A 25,867-nucleotide genomic window follows, 5' to 3' on the forward strand; every position below is an offset into this window, starting at 1 on the left:
TGACAAAAAACTAATGGAGAAAGGAGAAACGGCTGCACTTTCCCTTAAAAAATGAAGATATATATTGATTTGAGTGAAATGTTAGCCTGGAAAGAAAAATAGAAAAGCTTTTTAATGGGTTCAAACCATTTAATTTCTTAAAGGCCTATTTATTTTTTCTGTTTTGCAGTGGCTCTTGGCTTCAGGTCCTTTTAATATCTACTATGAGATTTTTAAAACTCGGTGCCCAAGTGTATCTTTACAAGGTATCTTCTTCTAGAAGAAATTTTACTTTATTGGAAGCAGAATATATTTTTTAAGTCATCAATTGTTTGTCATAAGGAAAAGAAAATCGCCTGCATGCTAAGTTCAGTCAGAGATGGTGCTGCTTTAAGAATTACTAAGTACTCTCTTAATTTTTCCTACTTCACGTACTTACAGTTTATTTAAGTAATGTGATAAAAGATTTGCATTTTCTTGGAATATTGATGTTGAAAAGTTGTTCCATACACAGTAATTACAGGCAATCACTTTGAGTCACTAGTGAATGCTATTATTTTACCTAAAATTGGAAGGTTTTTTTTCTCAGCAGTTTAGATAGTGTCCAAAATGCTTTTGTCATTTCTGGCTGGCAAGAGTACTGTTCCCTGCTTTTACATAAGTAGTTGGCTAAGCCACCTAAATTCAAATTACTTACCGTTCTCCATTTCTTACTCTTCCGTAGATGCTCATGAATACATAAATGTGTGACAGAGTAGTCCGCCTCTTACGTGAAGCGGGCAGTAAAGATTGTATCTTGACCAGCACTGCAGCATTTTCTGCTCTGTATCTTGTGGTGGGACCAGGTCAGGGGTTTGGTGGTTCCATCCAACCCCTACGCAAAGAATGGGAGGGATCCAGGCTACAGCTGCACACCCCTTCTGGCTCGGTCACCGTTACCAGTGTGTTTCAAAGGAATTGTCGAGACTCAGAGCAGATCTCCTGATCATCCCCGCTTATTGCCTGTTGGTTTGGGTCTCAGGGCAGTTTTGATCCATGCAAACCAGGCTCCTTTCAGAAGAAACTCTTACGTTGTCGAACCATAGTGAGGACCTAAGGGTCCAAACCAGCCCCTGCTCCTCTAGTCAGGTTCACATCACCCAGGGGCCAAGACTGGGCCATGGAGATGGGTTAATGTGGGGGCTTCGGCACCAGCCGCTCCCAAAGCCCTCCTGTTGTGACCAACCACTTGCTGATGTAGACGGTGTTTGTTTTGGTGGATTTTGCTTCTGTGCTGTTTCTATCCAGGCCGAGATACCTGTGAGGTGGAAGATGGCAGGGGTCTCGGTAACTGGTCCAAGAGTCAGACAGAAGCAAGCTCCAGAAGAGCCTTTCCTGCAGGTCTCTGTAATGAGAGCCCTCCATTAACAGAACTCGGTAATGGGGAACAGCACCCTGAAATTTATCATAGGTGTCCTAAATATACCGATGATAGAAAAAGGATGTAGTTTCTGCAAACTGTAATTGTACAGATCGGAGCTGGCAGATGAGAGCTGTGCCATACAAACACGTAGGTCATGGAAGAGGAGAGGTGCAGAAATGGAAGATGATAAAAGGACAGGTGGCCAGCCAGGCAGGAGGGATGAGGTGGATGTTGCAGGAGTAGCAAAGGTGTCATTTACGTTGATTATAAAGCTGGTTTGCGTGCCTGAGAAAGAAGGGAAAGACATTTAAACATAATAGCAAAGGGGGAAAGGAAGGGGTAGTTTTCAGGCAGGTAGCACCGTGGTTGCAGGAACTGCATTACTGAATGTGGAGGTGGTACGGACCACCGAAAGGCCTTGGCTGGAAAAGGAACACCTCCCTGAGATGGGAGGGAAGAGTGGGGAGGTTTGTTTAGCCATCGCAGATCATTCAAAGAGCAGGATCCGTACTCCCTGCTGGTTTTCCAAGGGGTATGTGAATGAATCCAGGAGTTACCTTTTCTAGGGGAAGTCCTGCCCGTAATAGAAGCTTTATTTTAATTTTACATTAAAGCTTAAGTTTTGAAGGCAAGGAAAACCAATTAAACAAATGCATTTTAAAGATAAAGTGTGTTTTTTACAAGGATCTTCAACATGAAGGGGAATCACCTGTTAGAAATCCAAGGTACCCGGACACTGTACCACATGTCTTGAAAGTCTCCGGTCATCTGCAGTGTTTGAAACTTTGCAAACTGTTTGGCACTTTTTTCTTTTTTTTTTTTTTTTCCTTCTGCAAGATTTGTTTGCTGTTGTTTCTCATCGAAGCCACAAATTTATTTCTTACCCTCTCTGCTCAATGTGCTACATGCAGGTTTTTTGCAAATGGATCAAGCTGTGGGGCCCAGAAACAGCAATTTACTAGTCTTGCCTTCGTTAAGGCAAACAGTTGTGTTCATCTGGCAAGGCTTCATCCCAGTCTTCCATGCCAGACTTTTCCCTCAGAGACCCCTTACCGACTGTAGCTGGAGGTTTGTTTGCTGAAGTGAAAGACTAAGGGGACAGCGTCCGAGAGAAAACATTTTGTAGCAGCTGATTGCTTGAAAAGAGCCTTAGGAAGCTGCCTGTAGCCATCCGCTACTGCTGAACGGGCAGATGGAAGGGGGTGCTGCTTTTACTCATTAGCATCTCTTTCCCCTTGTTGAATCTTCCCCCTTGCTGTTCAGATCTGTATTATATTTTAAAACCAGAAATGTCTAACAGTAAGGTGAAATTCTTCATCAATAACATGTTCATGACTGCTAGCAGTGTTTGCCACAAGAAAAAAACAACAAACCAAGCTCTTCAGGTTGAATTGTTCTAATTGAATAATGTATATCTGCTTTATAAATTAAGGGTAGACTGACCTTGGCAATTTATACTACAAGGAAGTAGCACAGGTATTACTTTCCCTTTCTTTAATTCTCCTAAATTCAAACACAGCTGACAAATGAGGTTAAAAATCGCAAACGTTTGTACCCAACCAGCTAAGCTCTGGGTCAATGAAACAACCAGCAGCTGGAAAGTTGGTGAGATAACAGTTCTTCAGTGCACGATTTATGGAGAACTGCTGTCATGCAAATATTTCTATTGAAACAAATTTAATAGAAGTTGTTTTATATAAAAGCACTGCAGCAATTTATGCTGAGACATTCTTGTTTCTCTTAAATATTCTGAGGTATTGGGTATGAGACATGGAAGCCCTCATCTCATGGTGGCGATCTACAGATGCACACGTGGATGGGGGATATTTTCTTGCCAGCTTGGACCACCTTAGCGATTGCCAGCAGCGTGTGGACGGGCTCAGGTCGCAGGAGCTGCCTCCCCCTCCTCTGTTAGGGCAGGCTGGCCGGGGTCTGCCATGGGTGTGCTCAGGGCAAGAGCAGCTGACCCGGGTTAACGTGGGGAGCTTTCTACATGGTGGAAAGCCCGGGAGTTATCTGCTTTGCCTTTGCTTCCAAAATTTCCAGCTTCTCCTTCACCTGTCTCATTCTTCCGCGGAATCTTCACAACATACAAACATTGTAGTGTTGTGGAGACCAGAGTTAATTGTCAGAATCAAATCCAGAGAACAGAAATACAGAGCATGAGTACTAAAAGTCCTGAGGTACATGTCAGATTAATACAGAAACCTTAATTGTAAGGTATCTCACCTTTTTCTTTTCTTTTTTTTTTTTTTTTTTTTGTTAATTTCAGTTAGCCTCTTACCATAACTGTAATATCATTTGTATGTGCTAATTTACTTGTAAATGTCACTCTAGAAGACATTCAGGAATATGAATATGAATCTGCTCTCAAAAACTGTGATGTCTCATTTTCTCTGTAAGGCTTTATTCATGCTCTAATTCTGTTGCTAAATCAGTTAGTGGTGGCTGTTGTTTTTTCCTATAGAAATTATTTTTTTCTTTAAATTGTTTGCACATAACAAATCAAAACTCTTTGATGAGCACAGATGAGTTTAAAACGTGCTTTTCAGATGTGCAGTGTCTTCAGTTATTAATTTTTTTCTGCAAATGATGCTGCTAATTTGCTATGCTCTCAGATGAGTGCCTTATTAAAATCTTCAAATTTTATGGTGCCCATTAGTAAAAATGTGAAGTAAGAAAATTACCAATCAGAATTCCCTGTTTATTCAAGTGTAAATTGATACTTACAAAAATATACGTTGGTTTATAGCCAGGATTCTGAAATTACGGCATTGTCACTTAGGGACATACTGTAGTAATAAGCAGGCAGTAAGCTAATACCCTTTTAGACAAAGTTTCTTTCTTTCCTTTCCTCTCATTTCCTTTAAAGTTTTTGGTTTACCAGATGAAAGTTAGAAGTTACCATCTCACTTGAACACACAATGGAGAAAGAGAGAGAGGGAGCGCGTTCTGTTGCAACCCCTTCATTGTCAGCAATGTGTGTGTAGATTTCATCAACTTCAAAAGAAGCTTAATTAATTTAATTATTATTATTAAATATTATTATCTGTTTAGTTGCTAATCTGCATGTGTGTGTATAACAAATCCTTTCTTAGCTTATGAATCAGTGTAGTAATTTTGAATATTTTGAGTTGATTAACTTCTCATTTTTGTGTAATTAACATGAGCGTTTCTCTTCCTGGCTTTTTATACGCGTGTGTATCGGTCAACAAGGAAACTTAACTTGCCTGATTGGCAAAGCAGCGGCACTGACTGATAGAAACCAAACCAGTCTGTTAAACTAAGTTTTTACTGTTTCTTCCTTGTTTTTTCTTGCAGAGCTGGAGTGGACCAGAGAAATTACTTGCTTTAGATGAACTCATTGATAGTTGCGAACCAACACAAGTAAAACACATGATGCAAGTGATAGAGCCCCAGTTTCAAAGAGACTTCATTTCCTTGCTCCCAAAAGAGGTGAGAAATACAGGTTCATGCTGGACTGTGCGGTGCATCACCCGCCGCCTTTTAAAAACTTCCGTGATGATTATGGCAGTGAGTTCTGCCAACGTAGTGATGTAAACTGGTGTCAGAGGGCCACAGTTTGGTACGCTGCCGTAAAATACGGCTACTGTTACGTCAGAGTAACATACCTTTATCCCTTGATAGGCATTTAGCTACCTGGAAATACAAATTACTCCTTTAAACAAAATCCCAGTAGTTTAAAAAATATCTCTTTATCTTAATTGGGCCAATTGCGCTTTTTTTTTTGCCTCTTTTTTTTTTTTTTTTTTTTTTTGAGAACTAATCCTGTTAGGGCACGCACACACAAAAATTTCCTTGTGGATGCAAGACCTTTCTGCACATTATTCTGTAAGTATTTTGTTTAATGCTCTTAGTGGTGGGGGTTTTGTGAATGTCATCTGTGAATTTCTTTTCAACAAACCAAGCCCTAAAATCTCTACCCAAAAACCCAAAAGTAAACCCAAAAAAGCACATCTCACTAAGGATAAAGCCAGACACTAATTAAGCAGATAGCTCATAGTAAATCCTTGCTGTAACTCAGATCACGTGTGTATCAAGGTTAAAGAGAAACTAAGATTTGGATTTCAGCGTGGGTAACTAAATGCTGTCCGCAGAAGAGTTAATTCTTGACGATCTCACAACTGGAACGTGAGAGTGGATATGAAATACTATAAACCCGGTTTGCTACAATAATTAAATGAATACGGTTTAGTTAATTTAGAAATGGTACTTCTGACCTTGATTGATTTAGGGAATTGGAAATTGTTCTGTTATTTGGACTGTGGAGGAAGTCTGTTTCTTCGGCATTCTGTGTTCTCCATGTGAAAATTTTCATGAGGGGCTGAAGTCTTTGTAAGTCTCCAGTTATTTCAGTTACTAACGCTTTACAAGGGCAAGTTCTATAAAAGGTATTCTGGAGCTAACATTTGGTTGCTGTGTTTGACATGGTCTTACTACCTGAAGACTGTCCCGTATCTCTGTTCCTTGGCATTTTTTCTGGTACATATCCTATTTTTGAATACGTTGATGCACAAGACCCTTCTTTCCTGTTACATACTGTACATCTTCATGAGTCAGGAAGCGTCACCCTTCCCCTGCCGGTCTGGTTAGCAGTTGTGAGGGTTGGAAACGATTTATTCGATGAGTATGAGCCTAATACACACGACACGAGAGTAGTATTTACTGAAGCGCTTCCTACGGCAGCCGTCTGCATAAATGGAAAAGGGACTGGGGGAGGAGAAGGGTTTAGTGAGACCTCTGTCTACACGGTTGTCCTGTTTCTAGAGAATCTGCCCAGGGCAGCCTTAGTTCAGAACCGGAGAAAAGGGGCAGCAAAACTTTGTATTTTGGAAGATAGAAGATACTTTGCACTTCAGCATGTATTAAGTCCTGGAAATGTATTACAGAATTGATAACCGTACCTCACAGCTCAGTTGTCTCTGCCTGATTTAGTGGCAAAACTAATTCAAGTACAACCAGTGATCTGGTTGGGCTGTGACTAATGATCATGTTGTTATTTCAGTTTTAGCAATTTCTTCACAGAAAAGATAGGCTATTTAGCTGTAGAGCTTCTTTCTCACATCTCTCGACTGTATTGTAAGCAAACTTTAATTTGTTTGGTTTTTGTGAGGTTTCTTGCCTCTTGAAACCGGAATATTGTCAGCTGCTTAGCTTCACAAAAGGCTGACTTCACTAGTGAAGCTAGCTGAGATAATTTTTGCTTCCTAACTCCCACTGTTGCCAAAATAAACAGAGTTAAACAAACAAAAAAAACCCACCCAAAAACCATCAAGCTAACTCCACCATCTCCTTTCCTTGTGGAAGATCACTCTTCACCCAGATCTCCTGAGTGGTGCAGTCCCCAGCTACCCAGCTGGCTGCAGCTGGGGGGGGACCAGCTGAGCTCTGGGGGCAAACCCAAGTCGTTATGGTCAGTAATTCTGTGAACAGAGTTCCCTGCCAAAGCCAGTGTCCCGTGAAAACACACTCTCATCGAGTTGTCGCTCCACATTAACATCTGCAGCATCTCCAGTGCTGCTGGATGCAAGCCGTGAGGTGTGGTTACCTAACCAAGAACAAGAAGATGATTTGGACAGGAGGGCTTTTCTTCAAAAACATTTATCAGCAATGCAAAGACAGTAAGTTATAGCTGAATAATCAAGAAAATGTTTGCTTTCCCTCCTGAGGAAGCATGCAGTCAAACAATTAATCTAAAATGAATACTCCTCTGTGTTCTTGCTGAGACTTTAGAAATAATTATTGAAATTACTTGTTTGTGAACCCAGGTCTAGAAACCAGCAGACTAGGAGTTTTGCTGAAATCAGCCACCCGAGTTTGGGTTGGTGCTGTGTGTGTGAGTTAAGAAAAGGCGAGGGACTGCGTATTGTCGGGTACTGTTAACACTACAGCATAGAGTGGTCCCGAGATACAGTTGAGTCAAAGGTCAGATCTTTGCTACCTGAAGTTTCTTATAACCAGATCCATGAGCTAAGACAAAGGGACGTCATCTTCTGTGCACCGCTAATCGCAAAGTCAAACTGTGGGCTGTGTTGACCCTTGAAGACTATGTGATAAATATAGTCTAAAATAAATGTCACCCATATGTAACCTGTTTTAGAATCGGTTGGCTCGCAGGTTTTAATTAACACCATCTTAGCAAGCGTCCATATCTGTATAGATAGGACAAGTGATATTTAAACAAACTCTGCTGTCAGCGAAGGAACATCCAGCAAAAATGGAAAGGATCTCTTTCAGAGGTGAGTCTTGCTGCGTGCAGGGCTATCTGATGTGTGTGAGCAAACAGCACTTCTTAAATAATTTTACACACCAGGAATTAAGACAGTCTGAAAGGACGGGTACAGTTGTTGCTCTTGCACAAGCAGAGCGGCCTACGCCAGATCCTGAACGCTGGCCCCCTGTGTAGGGACAGAAGGCTCCGGCTTTCTGGCCTGGGGTGCCTGCGGGGTCTAATGTGCAACTTAAGACACGGGTCCCTTAAACGTGGAGCACTACGTGCTCGACGTGAGCTGCAGGTGATGACTTGCAAACGAGGTGTGTGTGTGCAGTCAAAATGCAAACAGTTCTGGCGTATTGAATTTTTATTTCCTGCTCAGTCACAGGCTGGTCTATATTACTGAAATATATTACTGAAAGGAAACATTTCTCCCATAACAAGGTAAAAAATGTGCTGAGGTCAACAGCCTACGGTTATGACTTCCTTACTGAATTTCAGTCTGTGCTGCTTTGACGGGCAGATTCTATAGCTATACGTCATAACTTCAGCTCAAAATTCAATAAAAAACCCTAAACACGAGAAGATACGTCAAGCAGAAGTAAAAGTGGATGATCTCATTTCCCTGACAGCTTTTGCATCCTATTAGTTACTGACAGTGACGCCACTGTTCCAGCCTGTAAGTAGTTCTCTCCATCACTCATTATCAATATTGTTCTTTCTGCAGAACATTTGTTCTTTTTTAGCTATGGAAGGGGCTTTTCCTGCATCTTAACACTTTTTATTTTCCATGACTTGGGGAGATACGTTGTTGCTGTCAAGTAGAAAAGCTGTACTTTGTCATCCTACCCCTAGCGATAGCTGTCCCTGCATTTTGGGTTGTGTTTTAGATGTCGCTGTCCCTGTTCAAGACTTTGGTACATCTGAAGGTATTTGTGGAGATTTGCGGGGGTTTATTGTGGTTGTTGTACGGGCTTAGCTCACTCAGCTGAGGTCTGAATTCTCCCAATAACCTTTCATTTTGTCACATGGAAAAGTTCATCTCTGTTTGTCTTCTGGTGTTCATTGGGATTTCCCGTATGTTTTTGGTAACGTGCGGCGTACAGTATCAAAGTTCCCTATTTCAATCCTTTTGCATCCCAGTCCGTAAAGCTGCCTGGAACGCCGCTTAGGGGGGTGTTTGCATTCTAGTGGGAAAATGAGCGATGCGATCGCTGCGTTTCCTGCAGCTGCCGAGGGCTTTGAACTCAGGTACACACAGCATTTACTTCTCCTGCGGTTTGGTTTACTGAGGGACGTTACTCATCACAACATACTTTCCTGTTTGCTCATGTGGTGACTGTTGTACTTTATAGTTAAATTCTCCAAATAACTTTTCCTGTACTTGTTAGCTAAGATGACCGTAGACACAATTATTTTAGTCATGGTTCAAAGTGACATGGATTGCATTTTAAAAAAAGATAACGATTTCAGCTGACAACTACTTCTTGCAAATACGAGATTAATTTCTGGTGTGATCTGTATGGATGTAGTTACTTAGAATGATTGTTATACTTCCACGTTCTCACTGGAATAAACCGTAGCTCTGTTACGTTTCTGAGATTGTTTAATAACTTCCTGTTTCAATTTTCTGTGTTTCAGCCCCTGAGGTGTGATAATACTTGGAGTTACTTTACTTTTCCTTTCAAAAGCAATGCAGGAAATACACTTTCTTTTTCTTTTTTACAGCTGGCACTGTATGTGCTGTCATTCCTGGAACCCAGGGACCTTCTGCAGGCAGCCCAGACATGTCGTTACTGGAGAATTCTGGCTGAAGATAATCTTCTCTGGAGAGAGAAATGCAAAGAGGAGGGTAAGGCAGAGCAAAAAAATGGCTGTAATGGTCAAAGTGTTGCTGTCGTTGAAAGTACAGTTCATTTACATAGTAAGTTTAAAGTTTTATGAAGGCAATTCGTGTGACTTTAAATTTACTGCTGTTGATGCTTTGAGCTGCATGGTATGTATCTCTGTTGAAAGTCAGAAGCAGAAATAACCCACGGCGTACTAGAAATGAAGCTAGAGTAAGTGTGAACATCCTAGTCATAAAGTATCCTAGGCGTATGTTTTTAAAATACAATTATTGTTGCTTTTTAAGGATTATTTTTATTCAAAATGCAACCAAAGCAAGGAAGAGCTGAGACATAAAAATGCTACGGGTATAGTCTTGCAGTTTGTACATAACATGGAGGAAAAACTGTTTCAGTGGTCGGGTAGAAGGGGTGCTCTATTTTCACATCACGTGTAGGAAAATTAACCGAGAAATGGCACGTGGTCGGGGGAGAAGGTGTGAACTTGATGGCTCAGAGAGGGGGGCACAGGCCATGAGCCACACAGATGTCACCTGCTGGTGCCAGATCAGAAGATGCGGTGGTTCAGCAGTAATATGAACGGGCCAAAAAGGGCTCCCAGGAAAGGAGCCACATGTTTGAGCACATGAAGAACATAAGGTTCTATTTCTAAGGAGAATTCTATGAACACAGAGTCTATTCTGGGGGGCAGAGCACATGCGTGGGATCTCAGAGCAGTATCCCTCTGGGGCACGGGCAAACACAGGGACCTGTCCGGGCTGCCTCCAAGTATGGAAACAAGAACTTGTGAGAGGTTGATGCACAGGCTTTAAAAAACATGATGGTGTGAATGTAGCTGGCTGTTTCTAAAGGCACCCAAATTAATCAGTTTTCTTTTGCAGTGGCAACCAGCTGTCTAACCTCTTAAATCTCCTCTAAGAGTCTCCTCTTACAAACCTCAGTGAAAATGCATTAAGAGGACAGATAAGGAGAAAAGGAGAAGGCTGGGAGGGGACGAGCCTACATTTGTGAGCGTAGAAGTAAAAATAGATATGGGAAGACATGAGAGCACAGGTGAACGGAACAGTACTGTAGACTGGTTAGACGTGGTGAGGCGTTCAGTCATACGCAGGAGCAGTTGATTCAAGAGTTGCAGATAGAGACACCGGAGAAGGGGCTAAAGGCAGGAGAGTGAAATCCACATACTGGCAAGGGACAAGACTTGCTCGTAAGGAGACGTGGTGGAGAGAGGAGCTGCACAGAAGAGAGATGGGTGAGAGAACTGGGGGGGCGGGGGGAGGGAAATACCTGTAGTAGCAAGTAACAAAGCCCTACTGCTTAAGTGTCCCTTCAGAAAGGGCACAGTTATATTGAAATTCCAGCCAGGAGAGGACAATGCCAAAAGCAGACAGCCTTTCCAATCAAGAAAAGAATTAAAAGCTCACTAATAGCGAGAATCACAGTGAACCTAAAGGTAGTGAAGGAGGGTGACCAGAGAGGAGGCCCACAGACGAAGAGGTTTACTTTCCGAAGGTCCAAAATGAGCGTACGAGTAATCGGGGAGCGCGCTGGACGATACCCACTTGAAAGAGGAAATACTCTGCCACGTTGCCTGAGAAAGGGGGATCCAAAACCAAGCCAGGAGGTTGCCAGCAGGCAATGATGACCTAGAGCATTTTCAGCCACGACTGCAGTAATGATTACGCTTGCCGACAAAGGAAAGCCATGGTACAAAGAGCTGAGGAGCAGGGCGCTGCGACCGACACACAGTGCAAATACTGTGTGCAGGAGGCTGTCACCTCCGTGAGCGTGATGTCAGGGGTCACTGTAAAGGTCTGCGAGGGACAGAAGTCGTTCTCCTTGGGGTGGCCTCATCTCTCCCCCTCCCTCCTTTTTTAAAATTCATTTTAGGGATTGATGAACCATTACATATCAAGAGGAGGAAAGTAATAAAACCAGGCTTTATACACAGTCCGTGGAAAAGCGCCTACATTAGACAACACAGGATTGATACCAACTGGCGGCGAGGAGAACTGAAATCGCCTAAGGTAAGTTTCTGAGCTGTGTGCACGGCCGTGAACAAAGCAGGATAAGCTCATAGCTCTGGGGTTTTTTTCCTTTGGACACACCAGACTATCTATGCACAAAAGCAACATGTTATTGCAGAAAAAAAAATATTTTAGCTCACCTGCCCTGGGTTTAAATTAATTTCGGAGCACCCTATTAGCAAATCAGAATGTGATTCTTCATACAGTAGAATTCTTTCACTGCTGTTCTAAAAAAATCTGTACAGTTTCATGAATTCCTGTAAATAGGCCAGCCTCTTTTGAGACAGGTCATCTCAGAAACTCAACTGGAAATACTTACATGTAAATACACACACGCTACCTATAAATACATACATACACACACTTACACACATGTATTTGTAGAGCTTGGCCATGTCACAACATAAAAATACTCCACAACTATTCTGTGACCATTTCATGCTTTATTTTTATACATATTCTTCTAAATTGAGCAGCACAAGACAATAACTTAATTCCATGTTGATTAAAAAAATAATAAAATTCTTTAATGACACTGATGCGTTATCATCACAGCTTTTCCAATATGAAGATATGAAGCAATACTTCAAACCTTTTGTAAAATAGAACAGCAGCTGTCTAATCAAAGCTGGTATTGAACGAGCAGTCAGAAACATGAAGAAAACCCATATTCATAGACTTTTACGGTTTTAAGGCAATTTGCCTTAAGTTTTTTTTTAATTTTAATTTAATTTTTAAAAAACAAACGTTTTCTTGATTACCGCACAACAAAATAACAAAAACAAGAACAAAAAAATTCCAGTGAAAAACCTATAGCTATATCCTGCTGTTTATTTGGCCGTGACTTATGTGCATCTCTGGCAACAGCTCCATATTTCTTGCCTTGATACGCCACATCAAGTTATCTTGGAATTATTATTAAAATTACAGCCTGAGGCATTATCTAAATGCCCATTTCATTTCAATGAACATCTTGAAAAGTGTTCAGATGTCTTAAATAAAAAATTCCTCATCCTCTGTATTCTGATAAGGATTTTTTTGCTATATTGCAGTAAAATATACCGAATTGCAGTTTTTCCCAAACCAAGCATTGAAAATCCCGCCTCTATAAAGTAACATTCCAATCCACATTTCCAGCACGTTAAATTATCACTTTTGTTTGTATTTAATTGGGTTAATGGTTTTCTAGTTTTTTACGTCGGTGCTGCCTGGCATTTAATAGATTACAGTGCTTGGCTGGTAAGGAAAAAAATAAACAGATACAGGCAGCCTTGACCACTGAAATACAAATATGCAGCAAATGATACAACCCCATCCTTTTTGTTTAAGGTTGAAACAACTCTTCAAAGGTAAAAGTAACGCAACCGAAAAATAAAAAGAGATGGAATAACTGCAGAGGAATTGAGCAATGTCCAGTTACTAAGTCAGCCTACCTTTATTAGTGGTTTTTCCTGGTACTTTTAGGAGGCTTACAATAACGGTCATGCGCTTGCTAAACAATGCCGTATCACCGCGTGGAAGAAGGAAGAGACCTTCTTTGGTCCCAGCTGGTGGTAAATTAGACTTGACACATGGGATTAAAGGGCCTTATTATTATTGAAGCAGCTCTGGCATTTTACAATTTATGAATCAGAAGAGCATTTAGTTGCTCCTGCTTCTCTCTCTAATCTCCTGCGTTCAGTTGTGACCGTACGTTTTTATGTTCTGTATCGGCAGGTGCTCAAAGGCCACGATGACCATGTGATCACATGCCTTCAGTTCTGCGGGAACCGAATAGTGAGCGGCTCTGACGACAACACGCTGAAAGTGTGGTCAGCGGTTACAGGCAAGGTCAGTCAGTGGGTTGTGTTGTTGAATTCCTTAGGAAATGAGCTACAGGTAGAGCACCGGTATGTCAGGAATGCTGCTGCGCCATCAGACGGCACTGCAGGGTGGTCTTTAGTGTCGTCTGGTGCAAGGATCAGAAAAGGGACCAGTAAACATTTTGGGTCATCTTTTCCTGCACAGAAACTAGTGTGGTTCAGAAAAGTCACCTTGATGTGAAATTGCAATGCTGCTCATGTTACCATTGGCATGTATCCTTGTTCTCTTGGCAATTCTGCTATTCTTGGAGAGTCATTTGTGACATGGATTCTAAAGAATTTGGACAGATACATTACTTTATCTTCCTTAAAGCTTAATTTAGCCTGCTTTTACCCCTCTGGATCTCCCTTTCTCACTTGTCTTCCAGCATTCTTTCTGTTGTTTTCAAGTTATTCAAATGGGGCGTTCTTTTCACTGGCTCGGATTTCAAATAGCAAGTTTGGTTTTCCTTTCTAAGCTACTATATTCTACTATATTGCTGAGCCACCAAAAAAAACCCCAAACCAGTAATAACTTGCTTTAGGTTTAAATATTTCCTGTTAAATTAGATCCAGCTCAGGCAGGAATTTAATAAGCTTCAATAATTTAATTTTGGCTTAGAGAAGCAAAACAATATGTGCAATCAAAAAGACAGTACTGAACGTTTCACTGATGTTAGAACATCACAGCTACTCAGCACAGAGGTTTTTCATTTTAAGGTGACTGACCATGCTCCCAGGGTATAGAAAAGGCCTCGGGGAAACACTTCCCTTCTAGGCTAGTATTGTGTGTACTTAGCTTTGTTGTAATGATACAGTTATGTGAACAAGACAGCTATTGAGGATAACATGTTTAAGATGTGAAAGGTATCTGCTTTGTAATGTTGAAACTGAATATATTAAGCATTTGTCTTTGCATGCCTAGAAGATCCTTGACAGGATTGTAAATACTACTGTGGGGAAGTATAAAATTAAAAGCAACAGGCAGCCTCACCTGCCTCTGTTGGCTTCCCTACAACAAAGTAATGAAGGAACCCATATTGAAATTTACATTTTTTAATTGAAAAGGGCAGCCTAAATTCAAATGAAAAACACTTCCTTTGTATGTACCGCCCTCTCAAAAGCAAAATGTTCCTTTAAATACATAAAATTGATCACAGGAGCATGACTTAACAATTCCTGTTTGGTAATTTTTGGAATGTAATTACAAATCCTAGTGTGACTACCGCAAACCTTTAGGAGAGCCAGAAATTGTGTACAAAAGATGGAAGAGGCTGTATCAGTCCTCGTACTTACTGATGCCGGAGAATAAGTAAAATAAAAAACCCCTTAAGGTTGGTTTGTGCAAATGAACATGACTAAATAATTCCCTTGACAGATGTAAAGCCCAGAATAAGGATTCTGTGTTCTTACTGCTGTAGAAGGATGATTTCTTAAAATACAAGCAAATTGGTTGAAATAAAAAAAACAACCAAAAACCGGGAATTGTAAAAATGAATAACAGCTATGAATTTAAAAAGATGGATTTGATAGCAGTGAATTAAGCTAGGAGCCAGGAATTGCAGAAGACTGGTAAAAAATGTTAAAGAACAGGAACTCCATGCACAACACAGGAGCAAAGCATTTTCAAGGATGTTAGAACAGGATATTAACAACAGAAATTAGTATGCTGTCACTGATGCAGGAAAAAAATGGGTTTTTTGGAAGAAATTTCACATGATAGACATAAAGCATTGTGTGATAATAGAACAACACTTCAGCAGAAACTCACAAGGATGTTAACAACTACCAAAGTTGTGGGTTTTTTTATTACAGTTGATGCAGATAATAGGTATTTCACGTTTGTGTTTTTTTTTTCTCAAGTAACTTGTGGGGTAAAACTGGTGTGTTTTCAAAAGGTACAAGCACAAAGAGAAGATCCAGAGAATAGCCAGAAAGCTAAAATGTGTCAGTATTTAAATGGAGTAAACGGAAAGACTGGGTATTTAGGATACATTATCTCAGATAAAAAATATTGGACTACGTCAAGAGGAGTCAACTAACAGTTAAAGGAAGGCCACGGCAATTAATGCTGCTTAGCATTAGATTACAGAAGAAGAGATCATCAAACTGTCTTGACTTGACCTCTTTTCTCATGCAGTTAGAGGTTTGACTGATAAAAATAATAGTGCAGAAGTAGCTGGCTGTGTGCACTGCAGGACTGTATCCCTGTGACACGATTGAAGAAAATAGAACAATGCAAAAATCAACATGGCACGTATTTAAATGGGTTAGAAAGTGGGTAATTATAGAGATCATGTTGTTAATGCGAAAGCAGAATCTTCATGGAGTATCTTACTAGAGGGGTCTTGCAAGGATCTCTTCTGGTCTGTGCTAATTAGCGCTTACTGCTGCCTGGTGAGGAAGCATATATAGTTGTGACTTGTAAGGAATACAGGCTGAGAGACGGAGACAAGTCATTGTTCCAGAGTGATGGAGGTTTTACAGAAGTAGGTGTGAGCAAACACTGCCTCTGCATAGTGAGAAATCATGTCATACGTACAGGATCAAAGAAGGAGGTAGGCTGTGCTTATGTAGTGTGGGATTCCCTCCTGGGCAACAGTACAGTCTGGAAAAGGTTTGAAACGTGATTTTGCAGTATTGATGCTGTAGCTATGGCTTACAGCATGTGATGTTTCTTGGATAAACAAACAGAAAATACAGTAAGAGTACATGGCTTATAGATCAGTGGTAAACTACGAAGTGAATGCTTTCTCCAGTTCTAACACTCACGCTTCAAAACGCTGTTGGAAAACCTGCAGTGACTCGGGAAAATGCCAGGAAAATGACTCAAGGCTGTAAAACATGCCCTGTATTGAGAAATTTGGAAAGACGCTTCAGTTTATCAAGGGGAATATTACAGGGAAAATTCCTTATAGTCCCAAGTACTCACAATGGAGAGAGAAATTTGAAGAGTATTGTCTAAAAGGGGTGGGGTTTTTTTTGTTCAATCACAAAGCAGTCTCCAGGGGTCTTCTGGCTTCCTGCTCTGAGAGACTACTGTTACCTCCTAAATTACTTTTTCTTAAGTTTCCGTTCAACTCCGACAAAAGGATAACAAGGCAAAATATTTCTTTTCAGTGTTTGAGAACGCTGGTTGGGCACACAGGCGGAGTCTGGTCATCACAGATGAGGGACAATATCATCATTAGTGGATCTACAGACCGAACGTTGAAAGTCTGGAACGCTGAGACTGGGGAATGCATACACACCTTGTACGGACACACCTCCACCGTTCGCTGCATGCATCTCCATGAGAAAAGGTAAGGCTCTGTCCAAAGCTACAGCCATGGTTTGGCTTGTAATTTACAGTTGTGTTTGCGGAAAATGCTTGTTAAACCTGGGTGCCTCATCCAACGTTGAGTGAAATACAAACCAGGCAAAGCAGTCAAATTAAACTACGTAAATCATCAACACAAGGGACAAGATGATTAATAGAAGCAAAAGCATAAGAGTACTAATTAAAGAGCAGAAAATTGAGTCATGTACTTTCTAAGTCACATTCTACATTATTTCAGAGCTAATTCTTTGTTACACTGTGATCCAGTCTCCCACACGCTGAATAATTTTTCCTTTTTGTCAGTGCGACAAACTTCTACTCATTTTACAGAATGCCTTTTAAAGTAGTTTATTTAACTTATAACTGATTAGATCATAATTTCTGCAATAGTAAACCATGTCTTGATTCAAGGAACATTGGCAAAGCTCTTTTACTTGGCTGTGGTACGAAGCTGTAGACAGAGTGTCTGTTGGTTGCATTTCTTCTTTTTTGAAGAACGAGGAGGGTTTTTTTCTATATCAATACCATCAATATTAAATTCCTTCTCATTTCTGTTCTTGCCTAAAAAAGCTTGTAAAAGTATAAACTGAAAAAAATCAAGCAGAATAACCGTTACTTTACCAAATGTCAAACTTCTGAAGAACATCTTTGTTCGTTATTAGTTAACTCAGTCATTAAAACGTAGCACCGGCTGGAGCTCAGCATATTAGTAAGCTTTCATAGGTAGATACAACAGTCCTCATAATTTCTTAGGGCATCGTTTTGCTGTTCAGGAATGAAGTGCCTTTTTAAATACTGATTGCCAATTATATCAAATAGATCCTGAGGAGGTGAGTAGAGCAAGGAATTAAAACACTCAAGCCATTTGTGACCCTAATGAAATGTCACGCCAAACCAGATCTTTGGTGGCTAGCAGAGTAATGCTACTTACTGTCCCAAATTAAAACTCGTAACTGATTTATATCCAGTCTAATTGTGTTAATACTTCTGTGTCCAATGCTAAGTACAGGAGGGGTTTTCTTGTTCCTCCAGAGTGGTCAGTGGGTCTCGAGATGCTACACTGAGAGTTTGGGACATAGAGACGGGCCAGTGTTTGCACGTTCTGATGGGCCACGTAGCTGCAGTTCGGTGCGTTCAGTATGACGGCAGAAGGGTTGTAAGTGGTGCATATGATTTTATGGTCAAAGTTTGGGATCCAGAGACAGAGACCTGTCTGCACACACTGCAAGGGCATACTAACAGAGTCTACTCATTACAGGTATGTGATTTTCATCTGCTGCTTTAGCTGCCTTAAGTAAAATTTAAAGTCAGTTTATTTCACCTTGTTTATTGAATTGTGGGTACCTACTCCAGAATTATACAGGCCACGAGAATATAGAGGCATCAGTGATAGAGTCCCCTCTTTCATTTTGTTGCACTTGTTATATCTTGTCCTGATTTAGAAACTGAGATTGTTTTAGAGGAGCATTGTCTTTAAAGCACCCAATACAATAAAGCCCAAATCTGTACCAGCGAATTAAGTAGTTTTGTGGGTTGCTGGGTTGTTTGGTTGGGGTTTTGTTGAAAACTTGCATGTATTTTGGACCTATATTTTTGCTTTACCCGAAGAAATTCTAAACTTACTGTTTTAAATAAATTGGATGATGTAGTAATTGAAGATGTGCCCAAAAATACCATCAGATTAAGGTTCTGAATTATGCAGATCTGTTTATCCTTGTCCATCTTCCAGTTCCAAATCGTGATTCACAGTAACACTGAACCTAAATTGTAATGTTCTGATGTAAATCTCCAGCCCCTCTGCTTCCTCTTCTCCAAGCAGAGGCCAGATCTACAACTGTGAGGCTTTTCAATCGAGACATGTTATTGCAGGTGCAGGTTATTACGGTGCTGCTCTGCGGCATGGCCCAAGCTGCCAGAGACCCACATACCCTCTTCGTACCTTCACTAACCCAAAAGATCATATCGTCCATCCATAGAGTCAGTGCGTCATTTCCAGGCGTTGAAAGGCGAAAGAAAGTAATTTCATGCTTGCGCCTGTTCTCACCACAATCTGGCAGGACTTGAAAAAGAAACGGAACAAAAGTTCAAAATCTGGAAATTGCATTCGGCATGTAACTACGCTGGTTTGTGGCTCAGAAAGTGAAGCTCAGTGCTACAGCTCTTTTTCATAAAGTGTATCTTTCATAAGGTATATCTCAAAATAATACAAACAAAATAATCTGTTTCCCAAAATATGCAGCAAAATTTATCAAAAATCTGCAGCCCTTCTCTTATATTCATATGCTGAGGAGTATTCTCTCAACAAGCAACAAGCAAGTTAAAAATGCTGTACTACCTCCCTATCACTTAAAAATATTCCAAAGGTTGTATTTCATCTGTGGCAGTTCGGGAACAGCGTATGTTATTCTGCCTTATCTTCACCAGAGGCTCTTGTTTGGGCTCATGAATATTCATGTCTCGCTCTGATACTGTAGTAATAATGGATCAAATAATTGGGTTATGTTACACACCGATACTATTTACATCCTGTAAATGGAACTTGGCATTCTAGAACAAATTTCTGAGGGGCAGGAGGCTACAGGTGAGGGCAGAAAGAGTCTTTAAAATCGCCTGGTGAGTTCCTGCCCTTTGGCCTGAGATAGCCCCAGACAGCAGAACTCCTAGATGGAACGATCGGGCTGAATAACCAGCCTGGCCCCCCACCCCCACTCCATGGCAGGGTCTGTTACACCTCAGTATTTCCCCATTTTAGACCCCCTCCCATTTTCCAGAGATCCTTACGCAGCAGTTGAAGACTACTGACCGTTTTGTGTCCTTCCTCCTTCTTAGCTGCCTTTGAAGCGATCTGCGCATTCTCAGGGTTCTTGGGTAACAGCTCGACCACTGCAGTATCAGAGTAAAGTCCGTCTTCATGTCCAGCCTTAAACCTCTCTTTCCGAATACCTTATGCACATGGAATACAATTAATTTGAGGAAAAGGAGGAAAAAAATTTGTTAGAACGATCTGGTTTAGTTCTGTTTAGGAAAGTAAAATATTCTGTAGTATTTCCACCCAACAAGTCTGCTGGCCTACTTAGCACTCCTCATCCTTTCATCTGAACTCCACTTAGTTCACAGCCTCTTTTGAAAGCAGGATGCCCAAAACAGGATGCAAAATTTCAGTCAAAGTCTTACCAGTGCTTACTAGAAGTGAAAGATCATTTTATATGCCTTATATAGCATACCCCTGAGTTTCTTTTTTTAGTATATTTTCACCAGCGATGCAGTGCATACCGCAGATAAGCAGTGCGTATGTGCCAGCCCCTCTCTACGTTCTTTTGAACTTAGGTGCCATCCTCAACCACGTTTGACTGTAGAGATCCAAGATGCTGGTTTTCTGCAGCTTTTACAAAAAGAAGCAGTCTGAGATAGCTGAGTTCTCTTAATTGGGTTCATTCTTGGCTATTATTAGATACGTGGACAAGTAGCGTCAGACTGCCCGAGCTATAACAAAGACTCCTGCCCAGCCTTCATTCCTCCAGGCTGCAGCTGCACCTTCATTCATTCACTGCCAAGCTCAGATCTTCACAGTTATCTCTTGACTTTTATGCTCTTTGCTTTGGGTCGGTTCTACCGTTTCAAATGTCATCCAAATCCTAATGAAAATCCTAAATGCCAGACCGCCCCCCTGGAACTGTTTCTGCTGTCTCTAATCATGCTGTGACCAAAGTTCTGAACGGGATGGTATCCCTCCCTCAAATTTGCCTCCCTCTTTGTGAAAACACAGCCAAGACATCTGCTGTTTCACATGGCTTTTTAGTCTGTCACAGAAAAAAATAATCATGTTAGTTAAGATAATTGTCCCACAAATCTGTGTTTGCTGCTACTTACCGCCTTTTTAAGGGCTTACAACCAAACTGATTATTTGTTAGTTCCTTCTGGAAACTGGAAGTTAGGCCGACCAATCCATAATTCCCCATCTCCCGTCATCATCTCCCTTCAATAAAGACAGGAATATTTTTATTTGCCATCTGAAACTTGTCTGTCTTCCATGGGTCCTCAAAGATAGCAGCAGATGTCTCCGAGACTGTCTCAAAACAACTTGCCTTATGTGGGTTTTTCCCCATTCTAGCAAAGCCTGTGCTCAGTTGTCAGTGGTGTTAGCGCTGTGAGGCTGTGCTCAGATGGCTGAGGACTGAAGCAAAAAAAAGTTAAATAGCTGGCCTCGCTCGGTGTTTCCTTCCCGCTGAGCATAAATAAGCTTTTTTCTTTTGGCCTTCCTCTTGTTTGGGTTTGTTGGGTTTTTTAAGCAGAATGGTGTTTTATCATCCTTAATGGCTCCTGCTAGTTTTCCCTTGTTTTGTGCCCTGCCTTTCTGATTTTGTCCCAGCGTGCTTTTCTAAACACATCTATTGATCTGGTTTCTACTTTTTGTACAATTCCTTGTGCTTTAGCCAAGTGGGTCTTGGTAATTTACTACATGTCCCATCTTTCCTTCACACCAGGATAGTTTGTGTCTTTAAGAAAGTGCCAACTCTCCTGAACTCTTCTTCCCCTCAGAGAATAGATATATAAAAACCTCATGGGAAGGAAGGCTTAATGTATTGAAGAACTCCTCCTTGAAGTCCCCTGGTTTTATTCTGAGGTGCTTTTCCTTTCCTTTTTTGAGAATTCTGAACTCATGTCATTTTCAACTATCACTCAAGTTACTTTCCACCTTTATATTCTCTACATGTTCAGTCCTCTTGGTCAAGTGTCTCATCTCTTAGCTGATTTTTCTACACATTCATGTTCTACGTATTTTATATGTAAAATGTGCCCAGAAAAATCCAAGAGTGTGGACATCCATGTTAGCCTGTACGCCTTTCCCTACAATGACTAGGAAGTTAAAATTTTAAGATTTTAAAAAAGGCACACAATTTCGATTATAAAATGGCTAAACCCAGCATATTTCAATTACATTCCTTCCATTTTTCTGACTTTTGTGTAGGTGGTTAATGTTGTTCCCCTTCTGCAGCTTAAAGTCCCTCTGACGTGTGAAAACCAGGTTTGGCTTGTCAACATCTTTATTAGGAGAACTACCTTCTTTTACTGCTACACTGCATTGCAGCCAGGATTCCGTTAGGGTTAAAGGAGCTGTATTACATTTAAAAGACCAGGGGTTCAGAGTCTCTCTCCTTGAAGCGTGTGCCTCATGGACCATGTCTACAACAGGAAATTACTGTCACCATGAAGCACCTGCTGTGACACCAAACGTGGCCATCTCTACTTTGACTTCTGCTTGGAAGATTTTTACTTTGTGATGCAGTTCCCAAACATACAGCATCTAATGTTGCATTTAGTGAATTAAATGCTTAATAGCCTTCTTTTAAGCTCCTAATGTAACTGTTTGTAATAGATGTACCTTTCTTGTAGTTTGATGGCATCCATGTGGTGAGTGGATCTCTTGACACTTCCATCCGAGTTTGGGATGTGGAGACAGGCAACTGCATTCACACGCTGACAGGCCACCAGTCTCTCACAAGTGGAATGGAACTCAAGGACAATATACTGGTGTCTGGGAATGCCGATTCTACAGTCAAAATCTGGGACATTAAAACAGGACAATGTTTACAGACATTGCAAGGTGAGCTTAGACTACCTTCATGGAAATGAAGCTGCTTGCAGTAATCTATGCTGCAGGTTCTGTATTTAAAAAAAAAAAAGATAAATAATTGCATACAAAGAAACAAATGCAGACCACTTACAACTTAAATATTTTTCTGATGACAGCTGTATGATCTTTCTCTGAATTAGTAGAACAAAATGTACTTAATCTAATCTATTCTCTAATCTATTCAAATCACTTGCTATTATGAAAGGCAGATGGTCTGGACAGATAGCAATTTGCTATGGGTACATTAGCCTAATAAGCCACAGAAATATGTAGGAAATGACATCTCAAAACAGTCAGTCAACGTATTTATTTAGGGGTCACTTGGATGTTTCAAAGCCTAGTGATTAATTGGATCGGGAGGCAAAGTACACTGTCTGTCGCAATAAATCAAGAGAAATGCGTGGAAGAGGTTTTCTTTATTTCAGTAAGAAGAAAGAGTTTTGTTTCCATTTTGACATTTGCTGCTCAGGCATCAGGCGCATGAGCACGCTGTTTTGTTTCTCCCCACAAAAAAGGTCTTATATCATTCCCGTATATCACACGCAGCATCGCTGGCTAAAGCAGAAAATTAAATTTCCATTTTAACAGCGTACGTTTCTACGTCAATGTTTAACTGTCAGTATTTACCAATAGTCTCATAATAACGCTTCAAAGAGACTTGAAGACAAACACTTACAGCGGCCACCAAATTTTGGATCGTTGAGTTCGTCTTCATGAATGTCCAAGTGCACACTTGCCCTGCATACATGTATACAACAAAACAAGGTCACTGTAACGAAGAAGGAAATAATGGGGAGTTTTCCTATACCCGCATTCACTTTTTGAAAGCATGGCAAGGCTTCTGTACCTTGTAACGTACAAAAACTGAGTTAGCATGTCTAGTAGAAACAACCGCATGCAAATAGCCAGGTATTTATTCCATATGCAGTGCTGTCTGACGTTGCTTTCTAATTGCAAGTAAAACATGTTTTGGTTTGCTGTTACAGGTCCCAACAAGCATCAGAGTGCTGTGACCTGTTTACAGTTCAACAAGAACTTTGTAATTACCAGCTCAGATGATGGGACTGTAAAACTTTGGGACTTGAAAACGGGTGAATTTATCCGAAATCTAGTCACATTGGAGAGTGGGGGAAGCGGAGGCGTCGTGTGGCGGATCAGAGCTTCTAACACAAAGCTAGTGTGTGCGGTTGGGAGCCGCAACGGAACTGAGGAAACAAAGCTGCTGGTGTTGGACTTTGACGTGGATATGAAGTGAAGGGCAGAAAGATGAATTTGTCCAAACGTGTAGACGATGTTCTCCTTTCCCTCCCCCTGAAAAAAAAAAGAAAAAAGAAAAAAAAGGAAAAAAAATCCCTTGTCCTTGGTGGTGCAGGATGTTGCCTTGGGGCAACAGATCCTAAAGACCTACAGACTACGAAGGAGAAGACAAAGATGACAAACTATAACTGACAAGAGAGGCGTTTGCTGTCTCGTCACATAAAAAGGCTACACTTTTGACCGGGGCAGCTTTGCAAAAATACGACTTTTGAAATGAAACCAGGTGCAATTATTTCTTTACTTTCCTCCAACTGCTCCTTGAGCAAGTTGGAGGTGAAAAAAAAAAAATTGTTACAGTTCTTGTTAACAGGTTATTTTACCACAAAGATCTTTAAAGAAGCTGCACAGGCAAGCCTGCTCGTGCACCCATGGGCCACCCTGGGTCCCGGCAGCCCCTCCGAGCAACGCGCTGTCCCTTGGCCCCGCTCTGAGCAGGGGGTTGGACCGGACAACCTCCAGAGGTCCCCTTCCAACCTCTGCGAGCAGTCACTGGTTGACTTTCAAAAAACTAGAGAGCATCTGCAATGAAAAAAACAAAAACCAACAAAAAACAAACAACAACCAAGAGTCCATTCCTGGTGTGGAAAAGCTAAAATATTACTGTGAATTGTTTTGTACAGTTTTATCGGAGCTTTTTCTTTTTTTTCTTTTATTCCTTTTTTTTTGCCAACCATTGCCAATGTCAATCACAGTATTAGCCTCTGTTTAATCTATTTACTGTTGCTTCCATTTACACTCTTCAATGCATAAGTTGCTCTGAGGTGGCAAGTTGTCCTGGGTTTTGAGAGTCCTCTGATGGATTTAATTAGCAATGCTGGTGCTAGAAGTAGGTCTTCAATTACGGGATTGTTGTCCCACCCCTGTACTGTATTCCCAGTGGCCAAACTTATTTATGCTGCTAAATGAAAGAAAGAAAAGCAAATTATTTTTTTTTATTTTTTTTTTCTGCTGTGACGTTTTAGTCCCAGACTGAATTCCAAATTTGCTCTAGTTTGGTTACAGAAAAAGACTTTTTGCCACTGAAACTTGAGCCAACTGTGCCTCTAAGAGGCTGAGAGTGGAAGAGTTTCAGACAATTAAAGAGTGAAGTTTGCCTGCAAATAAAGAATTGAGTGTGTGTGCAAAGCTTATTTTCTTTTTTCTGGGCAAAAATTAAAACACATTCCTTAGAACAAAGCTATTGCAGCCTGTTCTGTGGGGAAATTTTTCTTTGTGAGGGCTGTGGTGAATGGAATGAACATACATTAAAAAACTGACAAAATTTTTAAAAAATATTATAAAATACAAAAATTAAAATAAAGTTGCTGGTCAGTCTTAGTGTTTTACAGTATTTGAGAAATAAAACAACTGTTACAGTTATTGCTGGGAGGAACTGACAGAGCAAAAACTTAAGTTTTTGTAAAGATGTCACATGCAAACAAAACGAGAAATGAAAGAGTCAAATGGTTTGCCTCATTCTCCAAGAGCCACAACTCAAGCTGAACTGTGAAAGTGGTTTAACACTGTATCCTAGGCGATCTTTTTTCCTCCTTTTTTTTTTTTGTTTTATTTATAGTCTGATTTAAAACAATCAGATTCCAGTTGGTTAATTTTAGTTATATAACAACCTGACATGATGGAGGAAAACAACCTTTAAAGGGATTGTGTCTATGGTTTGATTCACTTAGAAATTTTATTTTCTTATAACTTAAGTGCAATAAAATGTGTTTTTTCATGTTAGCATGTCTGTCTTTTTTTTTTTTTGTCTTTTTTTTTTTTTTCTTTCCCTATTTCTTCTTGTCAATTTAATATCATATATCCTATGAAGGGTAAAGCAGGTCAAGTTGCTCAGCTTACTGGTAGAAGCTAAAATAATGTCGCAGGACTTTTTATGTAACCCTTCCACAAACAGGTGCATGAGTGTTCTCTCCTTCAGTTACTGTATAGGATTTGTCACATGGGCTTCAACAAACACGCAGGAAAGCCATTAGCTTCCTATCACTAAGAACATGTCAGGATTTTACTCTGGCGGCAGTTAGCTATAAAAAGCTGCTCAAGTGCATAAGACTTCTTCAGATAGCATCTTGTCACCCCATCTTAAACTGAAACTTGAAGTTTATTATTTATGGATTTCAATCAATTGATTGCACTCTGACGGCAGAGAATAAATCCATAAATACAACTAAAAGCAAAGTTAGGATTGTAGGAAAGATTGTAATAAAGCATCCAAAGACGACAAAAAACCCACCCCTATCATTCCAGTTCAACAGCAGCTTTATCAGTGCC

The 25,867-nt window shown here is 40.6% G+C and overlaps 1 protein-coding gene and 1 long non-coding RNA gene across 3 annotated transcripts in view; one reads left to right on the forward strand and one right to left on the reverse strand.

The window, feature by feature from the left end:
* The window catches only part of FBXW7 (F-box and WD repeat domain containing 7), a 191,311-nt gene extending 165,990 nt beyond the window's left edge, over positions 1 to 25,321 (forward strand). For both annotated transcript variants that reach the window (XM_037378640.1, XM_037378649.1), the window contains 8 exons: positions 4,703 to 4,837; positions 9,345 to 9,468; positions 11,354 to 11,490; positions 13,207 to 13,320; positions 16,452 to 16,633; positions 17,683 to 17,908; positions 22,045 to 22,255; positions 23,272 to 25,321. In XM_037378640.1, coding sequence (XP_037234537.1) covers positions 4,703 to 4,837; positions 9,345 to 9,468; positions 11,354 to 11,490; positions 13,207 to 13,320; positions 16,452 to 16,633; positions 17,683 to 17,908; positions 22,045 to 22,255; positions 23,272 to 23,540 — 1,398 coding nt within the window. In that variant the 3' untranslated portion in view covers positions 23,541 to 25,321. The remainder of the gene's footprint in view (positions 1 to 4,702; positions 4,838 to 9,344; positions 9,469 to 11,353; positions 11,491 to 13,206; positions 13,321 to 16,451; positions 16,634 to 17,682; positions 17,909 to 22,044; positions 22,256 to 23,271) is intronic.
* On the reverse strand, positions 17,941 to 23,437 carry LOC119143972. Its single transcript, XR_005102910.1, has 4 exons — positions 23,333 to 23,437; positions 22,962 to 23,054; positions 20,521 to 22,214; positions 17,941 to 19,593 (listed from the first exon to the last, which is right to left on the reverse strand). It is a non-coding gene; the product is annotated as an uncharacterized LOC119143972 (long non-coding RNA).
* Positions 25,322 to 25,867: the final 546 nt, after the last annotated feature.

Source organism: Falco rusticolus, chromosome 1 (assembly GCF_015220075.1).
Source record: "Falco rusticolus isolate bFalRus1 chromosome 1, bFalRus1.pri, whole genome shotgun sequence".
NCBI lineage: Eukaryota > Metazoa > Chordata > Aves > Falconiformes > Falconidae > Falco > Falco rusticolus.